This window comes from Scyliorhinus canicula, chromosome 4 (assembly GCF_902713615.1).
Source record: "Scyliorhinus canicula chromosome 4, sScyCan1.1, whole genome shotgun sequence".
NCBI lineage: Eukaryota > Metazoa > Chordata > Chondrichthyes > Carcharhiniformes > Scyliorhinidae > Scyliorhinus > Scyliorhinus canicula.
The window spans coordinates 91,861,302-91,886,107 of NC_052149.1; the positions used below are offsets into that span (position 1 = coordinate 91,861,302).

The following is a 24,806-nucleotide window of genomic DNA, read 5'->3' on the forward strand; positions in this document are numbered from 1 at the left end:
AAGGTAGGTGGTTTAATCCACGCCGGCGGGAGAGGCTTGTCAGCAGCGGGACTTCGGCCCATCGCGGACCGGAGAATCGCCGCGGGGGGCCCGCCGACTGGTGCAGCGCGATTCCTGCCCCCACCGAATCTCGGGTGGCGGAGAATTCGGGACACGGCGGGGGCGGGATTGACGCCGGCCCCGAGCGATTCTCCGACCTGGCGGGGGGTCGGAGAATCCCGCCCCTGATCTTTACTGCTTGGCAAATTCAGGCAAATTGTGGGCAACAGCACCAACCACTGTTCATGAATTTCACCCTCCCAAAAGTGTTTGACTGTCAACCATGAGGCTGATGGAGTATCCTCCTGAAATTTGATGGCCCTCAGAAATTTGTCACCATTCTCCGCCTACTCCATTATGAGATGTAAGCCAAGGTCCATATCAATGGAACATTATTTCAGTGAAAACTGGGGTCCTTGCACCAACTCACCTTTCTATCTTCTCCCCTGCAATACCATACTCAACCTCAAAAAATTACCCACAGTCATGGAGATAATCAATAGGCCAAACAGGAAATATGGCAGAAACCTTCCAGCTCAACACTGGAGTCAAGCAGGAATGTGCCATTGCCCCTACCCTTTCTCCATCGCCACCATCCTTCACCTTGTCAACAACAAACTTCCCAGTGGAGTGGACATAGTCTACAGGTTGGATGGAAAACCTTTCAGCCTCAACAGGATAAAATTCAACAATATGACACCAACATTGTTCATGAAACATCAGTATGCAGATGACATCACCATCTCCACTCTCTCAGAAGAGAAATTCCAAGCCGTTGTTGACACATTTGCAGAAGCATAACAAATAATTGGCCTCAGCCTCAATCTCAAGAAGATTCAAGTCCTTTACCAACGTGCCCAAGGGAAAGATCTGGTTTCTCAAGATCAATGGAGAACCCCGACAAAACGTGGAACATTTCCCATAGCTGTGGAGCCACCTGTCACCTATGGCTGACATTGATGCAATTATCCAATATCAGATCTAATCCACGAGAACCTCCTTTGGATGCTGAAAGATGAGACTCTTTGACGACAGCGACATTGGTGCTGGCTCGAAGACCCTCGTGTACAACACAGACGTCCTCCAAACTCTTCTATATGGCTCAGAAACCTGAATGTCATACAGGTGCCATCTCAAGGCCCTGGAGATGTACAATGAATGCATCAGCTGGGAGGACAAAGGTACTAACACCAGCATCCTTGAAAGAGCCAGCATCAAGGCCATGATCATCCAAAACCAACTCCGCTGGGCTGGCCACATATTTAGGATGTTGAGCCCTGACTGCCAATGCAAATCTTCTGTGCCCAACTCAAGGAAGGCTCCCAACAAGAGTACAAGAAAGTAAATGCTTCAAAGGCACCCTGAAGGCTTACCTCAAGAAATACAGCATAGACGTCAACGCCTGGGAGATCCTTGCTCAGAAGAAACCTACTTGGAGGAGCCTCCTTATTGAAGGGACACAATTCTTCGAGGGCACCCGATGGCACGAGGGGGCCCAGAAAAGAAACTTGAGAAAGGAATACCAGTGATCTAAAGTCCAAGGATTGACCCCACCTTCCAAAAACATCTGCCAAGTGTGCGGTTGAAGATGCGGATCTAGGATTTGGCTCATTAGCCATGAAAGAACCCAGATAACTCATGACCTGCAGCACGGAGTTTCTTAGCTGGACAATCATTCTCATTAGCTGATCATCGCCGAAGACTGCACCCCATCTCTGACAAATTATCCACAGGTGAGCAGATAATCGAAAGAACAAACTGGAAACTGTTCAACCTAAGCCACCATCAATCCAAAACCAAATCCACTCCAACCTCAACCACAGAGCTTCAATGTGCAATGAGTGTGTTAGTGCTCATTCAGAAACTGAGCCACAGGCCAATGGCGACTCCTTTGAGATGTAAGAAAATTCTTTCACTAAACACACAGAAAACCAAGGGCCTCATCCAACCAATAAAACCCCTTCTCCCTGTAGAGATCCTGAAAATGTGGACCATTTTCTGTATCTCGGAATCCTCATCTTGACGAAGGCAAACACAGACGACAAAATGCATCCCTTTTTTTATTCTCATTTTCCACATTTTCCTCAAATGCACAACAAAAGATAACCGACAATAAATACAAAATCAATCTCCCAACCAGCATCCCCTTCAACATACAAACCTAAACACCACCCCTACATTCCAAATACAACAAAGCAAAAAAACACCAAAAAAAAAGAGTCCGCAGTCATCCCATACAAAATAAACAGTAAACAATATACTCAGCCCACCTTCCCCCTCCCCCGCAGTGTTCGATGGCATCCAATTCTTGAAAGTGCTTGATAAACAATCCCCATGAATAGTAGAACTCTTCGATCTTCCCCCTCAGCTCAAACTTTATCTTCTCGAGTGTCAAAAATTCCAGCAAGTCCCTCCACCAAGCCGAGGCACAGGAGGGAGAAGCCGACCTCCACCCCAGCAGGACCCGCCTTCAGGCAATCAGCGAGGCGAAGGCTAACACATCTGCCCCAGCACCCGCCTGCAGCCCAGGCTGGTCTGACACCCTGGAAATGGCTTCTAGGGGCCCTGGTTCGAACCTCACATGCACCGCCCCCGAGATTACCTGAAAAACCTCCTTCCAATACCCCTGTTTCGGGCAGGACCAAAACATGTGAACATGGTTTGCGGAGTTCCTACCACAGCGCTCACATACATCCTCCACCCCCTCAAAGAGTCAGTTCATCCTTGCCTTGTAAGGTGCACCCTATACACTACCTTCAACTGTGCCAGCCGCAACCTCACGCACAAAATGGAGGCGTTTACCCTCCGGAGCACTTCACTCCGCAGACAAGATCCTTCAAATCGAGTGGCAAGAAATGTGGTCCAACAGCAGCGTCCTCTCCCAAGCCGGCTTGCCCAACTGGCCACTAATTACTCAAAACCTGCTGCACTCAACAGGACATGCCGTTCGCATGTCTGAGACCAGATTCTTCAAGCAATTGCTCTGCTCAGAACTCAGTCACAGCAGGGGACGCCCAGGAAGACAATGGAAACACTTTAAGAATGTCCTCAAAGCATCGCTGAAGAGGTGAAACATACCCATTGACTCTTGGGAGACCCTGGCTTGTGAATGACCAAAATGGGAAAGCACCCAACACATCGGGAGACTTCATCGGGAATGTGAAGAGACAAAGTCGAGGCATTGGAGGGAGTGAAAACCTCCAACAACCCATCTAACCTAACCCTTAAAGCACCACCTGCAGATCACCGCCATCCCAGAATTCATCAAGCCGGAGTGGAAGCAGGTTCCTTGATCCTAAGGGACTGCCTAAGAAGATGACCTCTGGTTATGAAGCACTGGCCAGTGGAAACATTTTTCCCTCACAACTATCAACGCCTTTCATTATCTTGAACAGCTTAATTAGATCTCATTGAACCTTCTCCGGTCCAATACAATTATCCAGTTTCTTCATTTGACTAAAGCCTCTCATTCAAAATGTCGTCTTAGTGGGTTCATTGCTGCACCTTCTCCATGGCTTTCACATCATTTCCAAAGCAGAGGCGGTACAGTGGCACAGTTCCAGGGTCCCGGGTTCAATTCCGGCCTTGGGTGACTGTCTGTGTGCTTTGCACTTTCTCTCTGTGTCTGCATGGGTCTCCTCCGGGTGCTCCAGTTTCCTCCCACAATCCAAAGATGTGCAGGTTAGGTGGATTGGCTATGCTAATTAATAATAATAAATTACCCCTTAGTGTCTAAAAGATTAGGTTACTGGGTTACGGGGATGGGGTGGAGGCTTTGGCTTAAGTAGGGTGCTCTTTCCAAGACTCTTATGGGCTGAATGGCCTCCTTCTGCACTGTAAATTCTTTGATTGTGTGAGCACACAAAATAGAATTAATTTTCCAACTCTGGGCTGCTATTACATCCACTGACCAAGTTTATAAAAACCTATGATTTAATTTCTCTATAATCTCATATTTATATAACGTATATAAAAAAAGATAAACATGTCAAACTTTGATTCTTGTCATTAAGCAGACAATAGGCTCGAACTCACCATCCTATTTGCAGCATTGCAATATTATATAATGCTACAGAAAAACTTTAGAAGGAATGGTTAACATGAAAGCAAGCAAAAGTTTGAAAGTTTATTGAATGACAATGAACAGCTTCACTAACACTTCTTTGGGGAGAAAATCCAGCTCCCTTAAATAAAGTGCAAAAAGAACCAATTCTATTCCATTCTCCCAGCTCTGTAAATAACTCCAAACTACTGAGGCCTTTGATAAAAAAAAATCAAAAACCAAGATCTAGGAAGTAGTGTCTTACACTTTGAGATAAATGATGTCTACTTACAACACAATTCCATATTCATTGGAAAATTGGAGATGAAAACTTCACACTAAACTAATGCCAGGACTGGGTGGGTTGTCTTATGAGTAAAGGTTGGAGACGTTAGGCTTGTATCCACTACAGTCTAGAACAGTGCTTCTCAAAGTGTGGTACGCGTACTGGTGCCGGTACGCGAGCCATCGTCTGCCAGTACGTGGAGTGTTTCCAGAAAAGAGACAGTCATCCTGGATTGGCTTGTTTCGCTCACCGGTCCCTGGCACATTGAAAACAAAACTGCCGGTCCGCCACATCAGATAGTTTGAGAGGCACTGGTCTAGAAGATTAAGAGGCAACTTGATTGAAACCTTTATGGGATATTGACTGGGTGTTTCCCGTGTCAGAGAATCTAGAACTAGGAATCACTTTTTTAAAATAAGGGGTCGCTCATTTAAGACAGATGAGAAGTATTTTTTCATAAGGTTGAGTCACTGAATCCCTCTTCTTGAAAAGGCAGTGGAAACAGCGTCTTGGAATATTTTTTAAGGCACATCTAGATAGATTCTTGATTAACAAAAGGGTGAAAGGTTATCAGTGGTTGACAGGAATGTGGGGTTGAGGTTACAATCAGATCTTATTGAATGGGATAGCAGGCTCAAGGGGCTGAGTGGTCTAATCCTGCTCCTATTTCATATGTTTTCATGTAAATCTCATTTCAGCAGAATGCAAGTTTATTTTTGAGAAACAATATTTTTTCCAATTATAACAAAGCAACTGACGTTGACCCTATTGCTCATTGTTTGACAAGATAGTATCCCATATCTATATAATTGGAAAATGATTTAGCTTCAGAGAGTCATTTCAGTCAACCTTAGCTCCTCAATCAAAATAACTGGTGCTCTGGTTTCCTCCCACAGTCCAACGATGTGCAGGTTAGGTGGATTGGCCAGGCTAAATTGCCCTTAGTGTCCTAAAAAATAAGGTTAATGGGGGTTGTTGGGTTACTGGTATAGGGTGGATACGTGGGCTTGAGTAGGGTGATCATTGCTCGGCACAACATCGAGGGCCGAAGGGCCTGTTCTGTGCTGTACTGTTCCAATTCTAACTGGGACATAGTGCACTTTGTGACCAAAAGCAAGCACTGCACATTCCTGAGTACACTTTGCTTAGAAATACAGTAAGGATGAAATGGCACTCAGAACTAACACAACAGCACTAGTTTATTGGGAAATATAATTACATTGAAATGGTACACAAACCATCAGAACAACTGCTGTCTTCCAGCAGTCACACTGAAGCCATGTTGTAACATTTCTATTTGTTCCCCAAATACATTATTCCCCCCCCCCCCCCCCCCCCCCCCCCGCCCCCGAGGATACATCCCCAGTTATCAATTTGTTATTTGCATCATATAACATTTCACTTAGCCGGCCTATGGCCAACTTGCAGCTGTACAGTACATTTTAATTTCAGTGCAGCCAGAAAATAATAATCTGTGAAATAATACATATTTTAAATGGGGCTGAAACACTTAGAACTATAATTCGGAATTCATTGTGGCAAAGAGGTTTGCAGGGAATTGTATTCAACTCTTCCATAATGTCAAATTTTAATTGGATACATTAAATCTTTTAAAAACTTATGTTCAGTTTTAATGCCACTATTTTTAATTAGCCTTTTTTTTAAAAATGCAAATTCTTTCATTTCTCCTCAGTGTCCATCTCCAACTACGTTTGGACCACATTTTCTCCAATTAAGGGAACAAGCACGCAGAGTAAGATAGATTGTGAACAAGAAAAATGTGTTGCGTTCATTTAAGATTCATCCTTCCAGTATTCAAGCTCTGGCATTATAGCATCCAGTTGGACATTAAACAAGTTTTGATTCCGGTGACGGGGATGTGCTGAGTAGTCGCACATCAGGTGGCTCGCTCCCATACAACAGAATAGGCACTTTTGGCTGAATTTAGCCCGCAAAAATCAGACTTAAACATCCCCTCGCCCTCAACAATAGTATGAACAACAAAAATGCCAGGAAGCATCAGCTCGAGAGGCTGCCGGGCCACCAGGAATTGCGGTAAGGGACGGGAGCAGCAAACGAGCAGGTCGGTGGGGCCACAAGGTGAGGGGTCCCCAGCCTCCCCCGAGAGAGGGACACCGGCAACCCAGAAAACAAGTGGGAGATTAAATAAGAAAGATGTAATGGAACAAAATGCAAAGACATGGCTGTCGTTAAAAAACAAAGTATGAGTCCAGAGAAGGTGTTGATGGCAGAATAATTAACCACTGCATTTGAAAGCAAAAACAAGATTTGGGAAAAGGGGGACAGGGGGGAAGCTAATCAAAACAGATGACAAATTTTATTCTCTGAAGCTGTTGAACTCAATGTCGAGTCCAGAAGGCTGTAAAGTCCCTGATCAGAAAATAGACTGCTGTTCTTCAAGCTTGCATTGAGCATCACTGGAACAGCAGGCAGAGGACAAGGATGTGAGCATGACAGCAAGGTGGTGAATTAAAATGGCAAGCTCAGGGTCATGCTAGCCGAGGGGCTTCCACAAAGCAGTCACCCAGTCTGACGCCAATGCAGAGGACACTGCAGCGAATACAGTTTACTAACTTGGAAAAAGTAAAGATAAATAACTGCTTCACCTGCAAAGACCTTGAACAATATGGAGAAAGCAGGTAAAAGGGAGATTGCATGGGAAGGTACCATGGGAAGGGATGAGAAATTTGTGGTGTAAAACAAGTGGACAGGAATAGTCCCTTCAGAATGCAGCCGGGGAGGGGAATGGAAGATGTATTTGAAGGTGGCATCGTGCTGAAGATAGCAGAGAATGATTGTTTGAATGTGGTTGATGGGGTAGAAAGTGAGTCCAAAGATGTGCAGATTAAGTGGATTGGTCATGCTAAATCGCCCCTTAGTGTCCATGGATGCGTCGATGAGGTGGGGTTATGAAAATGAAAATTGCTTATTGTCACGAGTAGGCTTCAATTAAGTTACTGTGAAAAGCCCCTAGTCGCCACATTCCGGCGCCTGTCCGGGGAGGCTGGTACAGGAATCGAACCGTGCTGCTGGCCTGCTTGGTCTGCTTTAAAGGCCAGGGATTTAGCTCAGTGAGCTAAACCAGCCCCTGGGGACAGGGAGGGGGAGTGAACCATAATAGGCATCTCTTTCAGAGGGTGGGTGCAGACTTGATGGGCTGAATGGCCTCCTTCTGTACTGTAGGAATTCTATGATAAGAGGAAATCTCTCGTAGTTCTAGGAGACAGGTGAAGGAGTGGCTGCAGAAGTATGGCAAATGGGTCAGACACGGCTGAGGGCCTTATCATCCATAGTGGAGGGGAAATCCTCAGTTGAGGAAAATATAAGAAACATTAGAAGTGCCTTTGTGGAAGAACAAATGCAACAGAGGTGGAGAAACTGGAAGATTGGAATAGTCCTTACAGGAAGCAGGGTGTGATGAAGTGTTGTTGAGGTAGCTATGGGAATCAGTGGGCTTACAATGATTATTATTAGATAGTGTTACAGATGCCTGGTCAGCTCTCAACAGTGGCTTTAAGACGGTGTGGAAAGATCAATTTGTTCCAAGAATGATAATATCAGAATTAGGGCTCGGTTATTTTAAAAACAAACTTTATTAAAATAAAATAATATTTAAACTTTTACACTTCAACCGTAACAATAACAGATTACATGCCGTTTCTTAACCCTAACACACTAGTTCCCATTAAACAACACTATAACAGAACATGCAGTCTCATGCCATTTTCACAGGCAGACAAAGCAATTTTTATTCTGGTAGGGTCATTTGTTCGGAACCCTTTTTTCCCCAAAGCCTGCCTTGGTGGCAACTTTCATGGCCTTCTTGGTTTACTTCCAAAGCTTTCCCTGTAACTTTCAGAACATGCCTGGCAGGGGATAGTGAGCAGGGATGGAGCACAGGATTTCTATGTGGACGACTTGCTGCTCTATGTCACAGACCCTGTGGGGTATGGCCAAAATCATGGATGTACTAGGAGAATTTGGGCGATTTTCAGGTTACAAGTTAAATATGGGAAAGAGCGAGGTGTTCGTGATCCAGGGACAGGGGCAGGAATAGAGACTGAGGGACCTTTTAAAGTGGCTGAGAGGAGTTTTAGATATCTGGGGTTTCGATCTTTCCTCACCTCCCCCTGAGGGGACTACAGGACAAGGTGATGTCAAAAACAGGGGTTGGAGAGGGAAGGGTTTCGGAGATATACAAGGAGTTGATGGAGTGGGAAGGGGCCCCTATCAGAGAGAGGAAGAGGGAGTGGCAAGAGAGCTGGAAATTGAACTGTGGGAAAAAGCCTTGAAGAGAGTCAATTCATCCTCGTCTTGTGTCAGACTTAGCTTGATCCAGTTCAAGGTGGTCCACAGGGCCCACATGAAGGCAGCCTGGATGAGCAGGTTCTTTGAGGAGGTGGAGGACAGATGTGGGTGGTGTGGGGGTAGCCTGGCAAACCATGTACATATGGTTTGGACATGTCCAAAATTATGTGGATTCTGGCAGGGATTCACGGAGGTTATGTCAGAAGTCCTGGAAGGGAGGGTAACTCAAAGAGTTCAGAACTGGCAATATTTGGGGTATTGGAAGATCTGGGGGCCAAGGGGTTGGGGGGGGGGGATCGATGTCCTGGCCTTCTCTTCCCTCGTGGCTCGGAGACGGATTTTTCTGGGATGGAAGGACTTGGAGCTCCTGAAGGCAGGAGTGTGGGTCAGCAATATGACAGGTTCTCTCAGTCTGGAAAAAAATCAAGTTCGCCTTGAGAGGATCAATTCAGGGCTTCGCCCGGAGATGACATCCGTTCATTGATTTCTTCACGGAAAATCGAACGTCAGCAGTAAGGGGGTGAGGGGAAAATGGGAGGGGAGCAAAGAGAGGAAAACAGGAGGCATGGCAATGTTAGATAAGGACAGGGAACTTAGTATATGGGTAATTAAGGAATAGGGCAAGTGGTTGTTGGGGACGTTGTTTTCTGTTTTTTGTTCGCTTAGGTGTTTTGCATGCATCGGCCTGCGCGGTTGTTTAAGAAATGTTAATGTGGAAAGCAGTGGTGTAATCAGACAAAGTCTGCATGTGTTTACGACAGGGAAATCATGCTTGACAAATCTATTAGAATTCTTTGAAGATGCAACGAGTAGAGTTGAGCGGGAGAACCAGTGGATGTGATTTCTTTAGACTTCCAGAAGGCTTTCAACAAGGTCTCGCATAGCAGATCACCATGTAAAGTTAAAGTGCATGGAATGATGGGTAGTGTGTCTTGAGATGGATAGATAGCTGGTTAGCAAACAGGAAGCAAAAAGTTGGAATAAACCAGTCTGTTTCTGATTGGCAGGCAGTGACTCGTGGGGGTACCACAAGGATCTGTGCTAAGAACCCAACTGTTCGCATTATATATTAATGATTTGGACGAGGGAACTAAATGTATTATCGCCAAATTTTCAGATGATACAAAGTTGGGTGGGAGGGCGAGTTGTGAGGAGGATGCAGAGATGTTTCAGAAGAATTTGGACGGGATGTGCGAGTGTGCATACGCATGGCAGATGCAGTATAATGTAGATAAATGTGAGGTTATCCACTTTGGTAACAAAAATAGGATGGCAGATGATTATTTGAATGGGTGAAAATTGAGCAAGGTGGATACTCAATGAGACCTTGATGTCCTCGTGCATCAGTTGATGAAAATAAGCGTGCAGGTACAACAGATATTAAAGAAGGCAAATGGTATGTTGGCCTTCATAGTGAGAAGATTTGAGTATAGGAAGAGCGATGTTTTACTGCAATTGTATAGGGCATTGGTGAGGCATTATCTGGAGTACTGCGTACAGGTTTGGTGTCCTTATCTGAGGAAGGATGTTCTTGCTGTGGAGGGAGTGCAACAAAGGTTTACCAGGCTGATTCCTGGGATGGCGGGACTGTCATATGAGGAGAGACTAAGTTGGTTAGGATAATGTGCATTGGAGTTCAGAAGAGTGAGAGGGAGTCTCATAACTCCAACAGGATTAGACAGGTTAGATTCAGAAAGAATGTTCCCAATGGTGAGGGAGTCCAGAACTAGTGGTTAAAGTATTTTTAAAAATGTTTCAATTAAGGGGCAATTTAGCTTGGCTAATTCACCTACCCTGCACATTAAAACTCTGTCCACCACAACTTTGAATACACCCATTAGTGGAGCATCCATGACCCTCTTTGGTAGAGAATTCGAACAATTCACAACCTTCTGAATGAAGATATCCCTCATATCAATCCTAAATGATTGACCGACCCCTTATTAAGAGGCTGTGCCACCGTGCTCTAGATTCCCCAGCCAGCTTAAACAACGCCTTTCTGTCCACCCTGCCAAGCACCTTCAGAATCTTGTATGTTTCATTAAGATCACCTCTCATTCTTCCAAACTCCAGAAAGTGTAGACCCAATTAACTCAGCATCTCATCAGAGGACAACACTCTAATCCCAGGTACTGATGCAGTGATCCTTCGCTGTACTGCCTGGAGGACAAATATATCCTTCCTTAGTTAGAGACAGTAATTCAGGTGTGAGCTCACCGAAGCCATATATAATTGTAGCAAGACTTGGTTGTTCTTGGAATCCAGTCCCTTTACATTAAAGGCCAATATGCCATTCATCTTCCTAAATCTTTGGTGTACAGCATACAAACTTCATGTGTTCCTTGTATGAATACACCCAAGTATCTCTGAACATTAATATTTAAAAGTTTCATGCCTTTTAAAAGACATTCTACTTTCCTATTCTGGTCACCAACTGAATAATCTTGTACTTCCCCACATTATACTTCACCGGCTACCTTGTTGAGCAGTCACTTAATCGGTCTGTATATATTTATAATCTGTGTCCTCCTCATAGCTTTCATCCCCACCCAGCTTTGCATCATTAGCAAACTTGGATACATTACTTTCAGTCTCTTCGTTTCAGTGATTAACATAGATTGTAAATATCTGAATGCTACTGCAGTACTTGTAGCATTCCACAACCTGCCAATTTCAAAATGCTCTGCTTACCCGCACGGTCTTCTACCTGTCCATTAACTAATCATCCTCTTCGGATTGAAGAGCAATAGACCCGTCCGTTAATTAATCCTCCTCCTCTTCTTTTGGCTTCTCCCATTTTACTTGGGGTTGCCGCAATGCTGATTGATTACCTTTCTCCATCGCCTCTTGTCAGTCAATCTTTGCTCTTCCAATCCCACCACATTTAAGTCTCTCACCACCACAGTTTATCATCTAGTTTTAGGACTTCCTCTTCTCAGATGGGAGGTTTGCTAGCCTGGGTGAGCTAGAGGGGAGGTTCGGGCTCCCCCCGGGGAACATCTTAAGATACATGCAGGTGAGGGCATTTGCCAGGCGGCAGGTGACGGGGTTCCCGCTGTTGCCCCCGCGTGGGGTCCAGGACAAGGTGCTCTCAGGGGTGTGGGTTGGAGAGGGGAAGATTTAGGAAATATACCAAGTGATGCAGGAGATGGACGAGGCCTCGGTGAAGGAGCTAAAGGGTAAATGGGAAGAGGAGCTGGGTGAGGAGATTGAGGAGGGGATGTGGGCGGATGCTCTAGGAAGGGTGAACTCCTCCTCTTCTGATGCGAGGCTCACACTCATACAGTTTAAGGTGCGGCAAAGGGCTCATATGACCGGGACGAGGATGAGTCAGTTCTTTGGGGGCGAGGACAGGTACAATAGGTTCTCAGGGAGCCCCGCGAATCATGCCCATATGTTCTGGGCATGCCCAGCGCTGAGGGAATTTTGGAAGGGGGTAGCAAGCATGGTGTCGAGGGTGGTAGGATCCAGGGTCAAGCCAGGCTGGGGGCTCGCGATATTCAGCGTTGCAGGGGAGCCGGGAGTGCAGGAGGCGAAAGAGGCCGGTATTCTGGCATTTGCATCCCTAGTAGCCCAGCGGAGGATTCTTCTTCAGTGGAAGGATGCGAGGCCCCCAAGCGTGGAGGCCTGGATCAATGATATGGGAGGGTTTATCAAATTGGAAAGGATGAAATTTGCCCTAAGGGTATCAGTTCAGGGGTTTTTCAGGTGGTGGCAGCCTTTTCTAGATTTCCTAGCAGAACAATAGGGAAAGAGGGCAGCAGCAGCGGCAGCCCCAGGGGGGGGCTGGCGGGAAACGGCTCTGCAGAGAATCGGCGCCATTGCCGCCGGCGTGGTCAGCGCACCGCCGGTCGGGGGCCGTTCTACGCAGCCCCCCCCATTCTCGGCCCAGGATGGGCCGAGCGGCCGTAGCCAAGAACCCAAGTCCCGCCGGCGCCGTTTTAATCTGCTCTCAGCCGGCAGGACCTCGGCGTGGAAGTGGGCCTCCGTTGTGGCCTGGCCCGCGATAGGCACCCACCGAGTGGCGCGCCAGCCTCACGGGCTAGGGGCCTCCTTTCTTTAGCACCAGCCCTGTAGCCCTACACCATGTTGCATCGGGGCTGGTGCCGATGAGGGAGCCACTGCGCATGGGCGCCGCGCCATTGCACCTGCGCGGACCTTGCGGTGCCCAGTTGATGCCGGGATCAGCAGCTGGAGCGGCGTGGGTAGCTCCAATGCCGTGCTGGCCCCATGTAGGGGCCAGAATTGCTGATCTTGAGGCCATGTTGACGGCGTCTAGAAATGCGACAGCGTTTCAGACAGTGCCAACACTTAGCCTCAGAATCAGAGAATCCCGCTCCCCATGTCCATCACTTTCCTCACTACATTTCCATTAACCAATCCTCTATCCATGCTAATATATTACCCCCCAATTCCATGAGCCTTTATTTTGTATATTAACCTTTTATGTGGCACTTTCGCACATCATTTTTGGAAATTTAAGTATGCTTTCTGGCTCTTCCTATCTATCCTACTAGTTACATCCTCAAAGAACTAATAACTTTTTCAAACATGATTTCCCTTTTTGATCAGTACATTGAAAATCATAGTATGATCAGATAGTCAAAGTGCAGTCTCAAGACTTCTTAAGCATAGATTCCAATTTTCCTGATGACTGCCAATCAGGCTAACTGGTCTTGAGTTCCTTTTTGAATCGCAGTGTAACATTTGTTAACTTCCAATTCATTGGGATCATTCTAGAATCCAGGGAATTTGGGCAAATGATAATGAGTCCATCCCTGACATCACAAGCTCTTTTGGAACCCTTGTTTACCCCCTAATTCTGTCATGCATTTTGTCTCTCTTGTGAAGGCAGACACAAAATATTAATTCAATGTCTCTATCATTTCCTCATTCCCCCTGTTAATTTCTCCTGTATCTGATTCAAAAGGACCAATGTTTATTTTAGCTACTCTCCTTTTTATATACTTGTAAAAGCTCTTCCGATCTGTTTTCATATTCCTAGTTAGTTTACTGTTATTATTTTTTCGCTTTGTCAACTTATTTGCCCATTGCTGGTTTCTAAAACTCTCAATTCTCAAGCCTACTATATTATTCACAATATCATGAACCTCTTCTATTAAACAAATACTGTTCTTTACTTCCCTAGTAGGCCGCAATGGATCTTTCTCACTGCATTTTTGTTTTTAATGGAATGAATTTTTGTTGGACATTTTGAATAAGTTCACTAAATGTTTCCACTGTTTATTTATCTCCATACATTTCCGTCTATTTGTCATAGAACCATAGAATTTACAGTGCAGAAGGAGGCCATTCGGCTCATCGAGTCTGCACTGGCTCTTGGAAAGAGCACTCTAGCCAAGCCCACACCTCCACCCTATCCCCATAACCCAGTAACCCCACTCAACACAAAGGGCAATTTTGGACATTAAGGGGCAATTTAGCATGGCCACTCCACCTAACCTGCACATCTTTGGACTGTGGGAGGAAACCGGAGCATCCGGAGGAAACCCACATACACACGGGGAGAACGTGCAGACGCCGCACAGACCGTGACCCAAGCTGGGAATCGAACCTGGGACCCTGGTGCTGTGAAGCAATTGTGCTAACCACTATGCTACCGTTCTGCCCTCTACTTGACAGTCGGCAGTAGTCCCCTCATACCTACGTCATTGGTTTTGTTTCAAATTAAGACTGTGGTTCTGAACTCAAGCATATTGCTCTCAATTTAGCATGGAATTTAATTGTATTGTGATCACTTTTTCCCAGGAAATCCATCACTCGGAAATTCCAACTTAACCCTTCCTCATCACACAATGCTATATATAAAATAAAATAATTTATCCCTAAATTATTCCACAACATATTTGTTCTCGGAAACTCACAAAAGCATTCCACAAACTCATCTTCCAGGATTACCTGTGCCGATTTGATTTGTCCAGTCTATATTAAGACCATAAGAAGTAGGAGCAGGAGAAGGACATCTGGTCCCTCGAGTCTGCTCCACCATTCAATGAGATCATGGCTGATCTTTTGTAGACTCAGCTCCACTTTCTGACCCAAACACCATAACCCTTAATCCCTTGATTCTTCAAAAAGCTATCTATCTTTATCTTAAAAACATTTAATGAAGGACCCTCGACTGCTTCACTGGGCAAGGAATTCCATAGATTCAAAACCCTTTGGGTGAAGAAGTTCCTCCTAAACTCAGTCCTAAATCTGCTTCCCCTTATTTTGAGGCTATGCCCCCTAGTTCTGCTTTCACCCGCCAGTGGAAACAACCTGCCTGCATCTATCCTATCTATTCCCTTCATAATTTTATATATTTCTATAAGATCCCCCCTCATTCTTCTAAATTCCAATGAGTACAGTCCCAGTCTACTCAACCTCTCCTCGTAATCCAACCCCTTCAGCTCTGGGATTAACCTTGTGAATCTCCTCTGCACACCCTCCAGCGGCAGTACATCCTTTCTCAGATAAGGAGACCAAAACTGAACACAATACTTCAGGTGTGGAAGTAGATTTAGGACTGAGTTTAGGAGGAACTTCTTCACCCAAAGGGTTGTGAATCTATGGAATTCCTTGCCCAGTGAAGCAGTTGAGGCTCCTTCATTCACTTTATACAATTGCAGCATAACCTCCCTAGTCTTAAACTCCATCCCTCGAGCAATGAAGGACAAAATTACATTTGCCTTCTTAGTCACCTGTTGCACCTGTAAACCAACTTTTTGCGGCTCATGCACTAGCACACCCAGGTCTCTCTGCACAGCAGCATGTTTTAATATTTTATCATTTAAATAATAATCCCTTTTGCTGTTATTCCTACCAAAATGGATATATTAAGGTAATGTCCCTCACAATTATTGTTTTATCTTTGGGTGAAATTTTATACCCCTCCCACTCACTGCCTGTCACTTAACTGCTGCAATTGGGATTGTACCAGTGGCAGGAAAGGCATTGGGCACCCCTGGGCCAAGTGAGGCACTTAAATGGCCAATTAGATTAGAATTATCACGGTCTGTCTGTTGGAATTAGCTGATTAGCTGTGTCTCCATGATGCAGCAATGAATAACTAAAATAAAATATCCACTACAGATAGTAAATATCTGACTTACTTCTTTTGATTACATTGTATCAAAAGTACCTCCTTTTTCATTAACCTCACATACAAAAACACACATACCACCGTTTTCAACCTCGACCATCTTCATAGGATCTACGAATGATGATTTAGTGCTCATTTGTGCCAAACAATTTTGGACAAGGACTAGGACTAAGATGACAGTATGCAAACGTAGTTTACACACAACTAACAGAGGGCAGAAGCATCCCAACAGTGAGATGCATATTCAAACTCAGACCCCAGAAGTGAAAGCAATCATGAAATCAGTTTTACTGCACAGTTACCAGAGAGTAGAGTGCGAATGATAACAAACTGTGAAATGTGATCAAGTGACTTGTTGACCAGAGTTGGAATTTTGAAAGAAAATGTCAAAAAGCATGAAGTGGCTAAACATGAGATAACAAAAGGTGACATAACTACTGACACAGAAAAGTAAATATGTCACCCCATTTTATTTTTGTTCTGGTGAATGTTTTAAAACAGAGTCAACCAAAACATGGCAATTTTACAAGCTTTATGCTGGTTTACAAAAAAGGGCACATTTTAAATTGGTGATTGGCCAAGGGATGATATGCGGACAAAAACTGAAAACGCTGGATAATCTCAGCAGGTCTGACAGCATCTGTGGAGAGAGAACGGAGCTAACATTTTGAGTCTGGATGACTCTTTGTCAATGCTAGAGAGAACTGGAAATAGGATGAGATTTATATTGTTGTGGGAGGGGGGCATGGAGCAGTGAGGCTGGATAGAGGAGATAGACAAAGATGTCATGGACAAAAAGGCAAAGGGAATGTAAATGGTGGTGATAATGACTAAGAACTGTGTCTATAGTGGCACATTAAGGGATCAGAATGTGTGAATGGCAGAACAGGGGTAAGTAGTATGTCAAAGGACACTGATATGCAGAGTTGATCAATTATGATTTCATCGAATGGCAGAACAGGCTATAGGGGCTAAATTATCTGTTCTTATTTAAATGTTCCTAAATGTGGTTTTTCTTTTGTAACTGTTTGTTGGAAATGTCAACACAGGCTAAACAAATGGATGTCTCTTTAGATCACCTGACTCTTAAGACTCTAAAAGTTTATCAGTTCTGAACAAACACATTGAACTCCTGTTGTGATGTGCTCACAGAGGACATGCGCTTGGCTCAATGGTTCGAAGCCTGAGCAATGGATTTTTGTACTGAAAATACAGGCAGAACAATGGCTAAAGACACTATTGTTTCAGAAGTTCAGTAACATCTAACTCAATTCCAACCAGGCAAAGTCAGTGTGTAAGAATTGTTTTACATTAAAATAAAAGAACTGACTTAAAGATTCAGGATTTCACAGAGACTGTGCTCTATTCTACTATCTCGTAAAGGAATGTCATTTTATAAATAGGACAAACACAATAATAACAGAAAGCTCCCTAATTTGATGTTTTAAATAATTCAATATACTGCTAAACATTTCAATGTTTTGGATGATTCAGAAAAACGTCCAGATTGTTAAATATAATAGGACAGTCTTCCATAATTGATTCTAAAGCGAGTGTAACAGTGTGTGATATGTATTATACAGATAGAAATATGTCACATTGTTATGCCTTCACAATCGCCCTCCTCCACACACAAACAAATGCTTCTTGAAGCAAAGTAAATTCCCCGGTCACTAGGCTGCGTCAAAAAACCTATGACTGGAAGACAGAATCAAATCAATGCATTTATAGATCATGCGTGTCCACGCTGCTCTAAATTTATAAAGATTTATTTATCAACCCATCAAAACGAGTGATCATTTTACCCAGCTCTTCGTCAATCACAACAACTTATCAGCGGTCTTCAATTCACTTGAAATTTCAAAATAATGCAGCCTTGTATTTTTAAAACAACCAATCAGCGCCGCTAATTCGGAGAACCCGCAATTCTAAGTAAACAGACCTATTTTCCTCCGACTGCTCTCAGCATACAGATGGAGCTGGATTCTGGACGCTCCAATTGCTGACTGTAGATCACACAAAAACACCCAGACACCTCCTTGACCTGATCTTGCAACGTTGAAGCATATGCACGACTACAAAACATATGCACAAAAATGTGCATCCATAAATAAATGTATTCATGATACAGTTTTCGCTAAATCTACTGAACATTAATTCGGGAATTGACGAAAATTCATATAGGGCAACATTTTAGCGTCCAACCTAATCAATCATTCTACCTCCAATTGAGCAGAAGCGTTATGTAAACGAGCTCGAGCTGTATAAATACATGCATCCTACATGCTTGATAATCCTTAATATTAACACAATTCGGCAAGGGATGATGACAGACAAATATCAACTGAGATCTTTCGGGGGAGGGGGGAGGAACACAGCTTCCTGTGCTCTAATCTGAATTCAGCCACAGCCAATGAAGGAAATAGTAAAGGTCCAAAAAAATAAAAATAGTGTCCTAATTTTTTTTAATGAATGGGAAGATGGTATTCAAAAGGCCGAGGAGTTTCTGGTTTGTTGATGTTGTGAGAGGGAAGGGAGAGGGCCGGGCGGTCTCTCTGCTGCTGCATTCCGCGCTCCTGACTGTGCAAATTCCCACATCCTCCGGCCGGGGGCTCCGAGGCCGCCACCTTACCTGTCCCGAATGCCTTGGCCACCAGCCACGACAGGCTGCAGGCGATCTTGGCTCTGGAGAAATCATAATGATCGAAAGCTTTGATGGCAGGGACAATGAAGGTCTTCTTCATCTCCCGGGCCGCTTCTGTCGCGTCGCCCATCATAAAGCTGGTGCTGAGGGAGGGAGTGAAGAAGGGAGTTTGAGGGAGGGAGTTGCTGCTCCTCTTTCACTCGCCTTTACCGTCGGGAAACTCCTGCATCATTCCCAGGAAGATGATTCGCTCCTATCGAGTGTCCTTTTCAAATCATCCACCAGTTCGAGGTGCGGAGGGGAAGGACTTGTTTTTTTTGTGTGTCCTGTGTCAGATTTTTGGTCTTGCTGTTAAAATGGTGAAGGCAGCTTGTCTTGTCCTGTTTCCCCCGCTCCACCCGGCTCTTTTGCAGTCACATGCCCGGCAGGTAGGGGCTGGCCCGCCTTCCCTCACTGCCGCTTCACAACAACAAGCCGGGACTCGCTCCCCCCGGCCGCTCCCATCCTTCAGCCTCCCCGCTGTCACTGCGCTGCTGCCCGGCACCAGCAGCCACGGCCGCTCCGGCGCGCGCGCACACCCTTCCACACGCGCGCGCACACACACACCCTTCCACCCTCCCGCGCGCGCGCACACCCTTCCGCCCGCCCCCCCCCCCCACGCGCGCCCCCCACGCGCGCGCCCCCCCCCCCCTTCCGCCCTCCCCCGCGCGCGCCCCCTCCACCCTCCCCCGCGCGCGCCCCCTCCACCCTCCCCCGCGCGCGCCCCCTCCACCCTCCCCCGCGCGCGCAACGCCCCCTCCACCCTCCCCCGCACGCAGAATCCGCGCGCTCCAGCCTCAGCTTTGTTGGGTGATCATTCCCAACCCCACTTCAGGCACAAGGTGACATGGGACCATTGTTGCCCCATCTCTGTCTGAGTTGCCTCGGCTCTCCCCATAGAGAGAGTCAACCAGCCCATTAACACATTTCAATCCCGCCCATTTCCCATAACATCTACTTGGTGCTTTAATGAGTCCCAACCCTCTTTTACAAACTCTTAGGACTGAAATAATTTCTGTATGCGTGCTGTTTTTATAAATGTAATTCGAGCCATGAAGATGAGAAGCGCTAACTCTATTTCTCTCTCCACAGATGTTGTCAGACCTGCCTGTATCCTGCATTTTCTGTTTCTATTTCAGATTTCCAGCATCCGCAATATTTTGCTTTTATCCGTATATTTGGTGTTGCTTTCCGAAGGAGATGATATCACATCTCTTTTATTTTTGTTTTTGTCGATATTGACGAGTTCACTTGCTTGAAATCAACCAAGCGACTTAAAATAGTAAGTACACAGCTGTCCCAACGCAGGCACATCTTTAGCACTGGAGAGAACTATACAACCAATGGCAATGGATCATTCATTAAATCATCGTGCATCATTTACGTAAAATAGAACTACGTCGGGTCATTTTTCGCCATGAGGATGCAGGTTTCCCTGCTGTAACTTAAAACTTCATGTCCAAAGGTTGGAAATCGGCTTGAAATGATTAATGGAAGCATTTCAGCCATGTTTAGGCATTTCACCGGTTTACTCCAGGTTATGTAGCAATAACTCCCGGCAGCGGGAATGAGCAAAACAAAACTATAATTTTATTGCGATTTCAAATTATGTTTAAATTCTTGTTTTGCTAATGACAATGCAGCTATTAATAGCTTCTATGAATGTGCTACTGCGCACAGGACAATTTATGAAGCAAGAACAGACAAATCTCCGCAGGTCTGACAGCATCTGTGGAGAGAGGACAGAAGTAACGTTTCGAATCTGGACGACTTTTCCTTAGAACTGATTTAGGAAGACAATTTATGAAGACCTGGGATTATTGTTCTGTATTTGTGACCTGTTAACTCAGAAGGGGCGCTATACCAGCTCACCATGCTAAGGACAGTGTGCTAAACAGCTGGCTTGTAATGCAGAACAAGGCAGCGGGGCCAGTTCAATTCACGTACTGGCCTCCTCGAACAGGCGCCGGAATGTGGCGACTAAAGGCTTTTCGGTTCCAGGTAAATTTCTCGAAATCAATTGCTCGAAAGCTAATTGCTCGAAGTCAATTGCTCGTAAAATCATTTCTCGAACTATCAATTGATCGAAAGATAGATTGCTCGAAAGCCGACATTCATTCTTTAAACCATATATGTCAAACTCAAAGCCCGCGGGCCAAATCCGGCCCGCGGTGGAATTATCTTTGGCCCGCGAGATAATATCTAATTACTATTAAAGCTGGCCCCAGCAATTGAAGCGCCTATGGCGTATGATATGGCTGATGCCGAGTTTATTCAGGTTTTCAGGGTTTTCAGTGTTTATTCGGTTTCCTGGTTTATTTCCTGAATATCATTAATGAATAAAAAAAATTTCTATTAGAGCTGGTCCGCCGGTATATTGCCCCACCACTAATACTACAAATCCCACAATACATTGCCAGTGCGTTGCTCGCGCTTGCCCCACTCTCTCATCAGCATCCTTATAGCGCTAGTCATCTGTGGTCAACTTTTAGCTAGTCCTCACCCCAAAAATGGCTAAATGAAAGGTGGACTTAGAAAACAGGGGTTTTCAAGGCAGATGGGAGGCAGAGTATATGTTCGTGGATATAAAGGGCAAACCTGTTTGTCTTGTGTGCGGAGACGGTGTGGCTGTAATCAAAGAATATAACGTAAGACGACACTATGAAACAAAACACCACGACAAGTACAAGCATCTGGACAAGAAACAGAAGCTCCAGAAGGTAGAAGAGTTGAAAAGAAGTCTGGCGTCACAGCAGGCTATGGTCACAAAGGCCAAATCACAAAGTGAGGCTGCTGTAAAGGCTAGTTTTATTGTGGCAGCAGAGATCGCTAAATCAGCTCGGCCCTTTACCGAGGGAGAATTTGTTAAAAATTGCATGATTAAAGTTTGCGACGTCGTGTGTCCAGATAAAAGGCAAGCCTTTTCAAATGTGAGCCTGAGCAGAAACACCGTTGCCGACCGTGTACGTGAGCTTGCCACCAATCTACAACAACAGTTGGTGGGAAAGGGAAGTGATTTCATTGCATATTCCCTTGCTGTGGATGAGAGCAAGGACACTTCTGATACTGCCCAATTGTCAATTTTCATCCGTGGAGTGGACTCAAGTCTGTGTGTAACAGAGGAACTTTTGGGATTAAGATCAATGCATGGCACAACTACTGGAAAATATCTCTTTGAAGAGGTATCCAGATGTGTAAATATAATGAGGCTGCCTTAGAATAAACTTGTGGGACTGACGACAGATGGAGCGCCCGCGATGTGCGGTCAAAAGAGTGGATTGGTGGGCAGAATCCGGGAGAAGATGCGGGAGGAAAACGGCGCAGGTGAGCTGACAGCTTATCACTGCATCATACACCAAGAATCGTTGTGTGGCAAAGCCTTGAAAATGAGCATCATAACACGAGCAGTTAACTTCATAAGAGCCAAAGGTTTAAATCACCGCGAGTTCAAGTCGTTTCTGGAGGAGTTAGGTTCAGAATATAATGATTTGCCTTATCACACAGAGGTGCGATGGCTAAGTGTAGCGCTAACAATTATACTCAAAGCCGAGAGACTAGTACAATAGAGGCTTTATTGTTGTACAATGTTGTCCCTCCATCTGCAACAGTAGACTAAGGGTCTGAGCAGCTCTCATACGTTTATACATAAGCTCCCTGTGGGCAGAGCTAGCCGGCAGGGGCTTACCGGAGGAACCTGTATTACAGGTACAGGCATAGATCCCCCTACTGCAGTACACATAACTACAGTGGTTATCTCACCACATTCACCCCCTGTAAAAAATGAGTCCGGCGGGGGTGACATGTAACTCTAATACAAAGGATGCTATTTACAAGAGGGTCCAACAAGGAAAATCAAGAGTCCATCCAGGTTACAGGTTGAGCCGAATCGGTGGTCGAACGTTCCGCTGTGATCGGCGTAGCTGTGGTGGTGATGTCGGCACAGGCGGTGATGGCAACGATGGTGCAGGTGTTGGCGGTGTTTGTGCTGGCTGCTGGCGGGATGACTCCGAGAGCAAGCCGAAATCTTCCGTGTCCTCCAGGGTGGGCAGGGGGATGAGGGATGGACCTGATGGGGACGAATAGGGGGGCGCTGGGGTTGGCGCGGGAAGGAGTGTGGGCATGGGATCGGCACCTGAGGGAGCCATGTCCCGGAGCGAGACTGTGTCCTGACGGCCGTCGGGGAACTCCACGTAGGCATACTGAGGATTGGCGTGGAGAAGGCGTACTTTGTCCACCAGGGGTTCCGCCTTGTGGTGCCGTACATGCCTACGGAGAAGGACTGGGCCCGGAGTCGTGAGCCAAGTCGGGAGCGACACTCCGGATGTGGACTTCCTAGGGAAGGCAAAAACACGTTCATGGGGTGTACTGTTAGTTGCGGTGCACAGTAGCGACCGAATGGAATGGAGCGCGTCAGGGAGGTCCTGCTGCCACTGAGCGGCTGGGAGGTTCCTGGACCGTAGGGCCAGCTGGACGGCCCTCCACACCGTCCCGTTCTCCCTCTCTACCTGCCCGTTTCCCCGGGGGTTGTAGCTGGTCGTCCTGCTGGAGGCGATACCCCTGCTGAGCAGGAATTGACGCAGCTCATCGCTCATGAATGAGGATCCCCTGTCACTGTGGATATAGTCGGGGAAACCGAACAGGGCGAAAATGGAATCCAGGGCCTTGATGACGGTGGCAGACGTCATATCTGGGCATGGGATGGCAAAGGGGAACCTAGAAAATTCATCGACCACACTAAGGATGTAGGTGTTGCGGTCGGTGGAGGGAAGGGGCCCTTTGAAGTCCACGCTGAGGCGTTCAAAGGGGCGGGATGCTTTCACCAGGCGCGCGCGATCTGGCCGGTAGAAGTGCGGCTTGCACTCCGCACAGATTTGGCAGTCTACTGTTGTAGATGGAGGGACAACATCGTACAACAATAAATTGTAGCGCTAACAATTATTCTCAAAGCCGAGAGACTAGTACAATAGAGGCTTTATTGTTGTACGATGTTGTCCCTCCATCTGCAACAGTAGACTAAGGGTTTGAGCAGCTCTCATACATTTATACATAAGCTCCCTGTGGGCGGAGCTAGCCGGCAGGGGCTTACCGGAGGAACCTGTATTACAGGTACAGGCATACATCCCCCTACTGCAGTACACATAACTACAGTGGTTATCTCACCACACTAAGTCAAGGAAAAGTGCTGAAAAGATGTTTCGAGTTGCGTGAGATCTGTCAGTTCATGGAAAGCAAAGGGAAAGACACAACAGAGCTCCGGGATAAAAAGTTGCTTTGTGAAGTGGCGTTTCTGTGTGACATCACGAGCCATCTCAACGCGCTCAACCTACAGCTTCAGGGGCGGGGCCATGTGATCACAGACATGTACGCTGCAGTGAGGGCTTTTAAAACTAAGCTGCGCCTGTGGGAGACGCAGATGCAGCAAGAAAACTTGAGCCATTTTCCGTGCTGCCAAATTATGAAAGAGCAGGTCTCTACCGCAGTGTTCCCACGTGCACAGTTTGCTGAAAAACTTAGCATACTTGGTGCCGACTTCACACGGCGCTTTGCCGACTTTGAAGCCCAAAAAAACAGGTTTGAACTGCTCAGTAATCCATTTGCAGCTGACGTGGAAAGCGCACCAACCAATATACAAATGGAGCTGATTGAACTCCAATGTAGTGACACACTCAAGGCAAAGTATGACTCGGTGGGTGCTGCACAGTTTCTACGTTTCATCCCCAACACAATGCCTCAGCTGCGTAACCAAGCTGCTCAAATGCTCTCTATGTTTGGCAGCACATACCTGTGTGAACAACTGTTCTCTTTGATGAAGATAAACAAAACATCATACAGGAGTCGTCTTTCTGATGAACACCTTCACTCAATCCTGAGGATTTCCTCAGCTCAGAGCCTGACTCCAAACATTGATGAACTTGCATCCAAGATGAGATGTCAAGTATCTGGCTTAGACTAGTGTGAATCACAAAGTGTTGGCCTGTGGAAAAATGTTTTCATTAGAAATTACTCTGGAAAAGCTCCAGATAAAGCAATAAGGAATAAATGCAACTAATTTTTTTATTTATTTAATATTTAATGTTGTTTTTATAGGCAATAACCTAAGCTTTATTAGTTCCAGGTTCAATAAGTTCATTTCAATAAGTTTTGCAAAAAAACATTGAACCAGTCCGGCCCTCGACTTGTCCCGATTTTTAAATTTTGGCCCACGGTGTATTTGAGTTTGACACCCCTGCTTTAAACGATCACTAATAAATATTTAAATGTTAATTACCAATTCTTTCAAAGCAATTCACTCTTTAAACGATAACTAATAAATAATTAACCG

General features: G+C 45.7%; 1 protein-coding gene and 1 pseudogene across 2 annotated transcripts in view; one reads left to right on the plus strand and one right to left on the minus strand.

Moving 5' to 3' along the window:
* The window catches only part of camsap2a (calmodulin regulated spectrin-associated protein family, member 2a), a 233,623-nt gene extending 214,596 nt beyond the window's left edge, over nucleotides 1-19,027 (minus strand). For both annotated transcript variants that reach the window (XM_038794806.1, XM_038794807.1), the window contains exon 1: nucleotides 18,434-19,027. In XM_038794806.1, coding sequence (XP_038650734.1) covers nucleotides 18,434-18,578 — 145 coding nt within the window. In that variant the 5' untranslated portion in view covers nucleotides 18,579-19,027. The remainder of the gene's footprint in view (nucleotides 1-18,433) is intronic.
* Nucleotides 19,028-20,994: 1,967 nt separating this feature from the next.
* Nucleotides 20,995-24,489, plus strand: LOC119964804 (annotated as a pseudogene).
* Nucleotides 24,490-24,806: the final 317 nt, after the last annotated feature.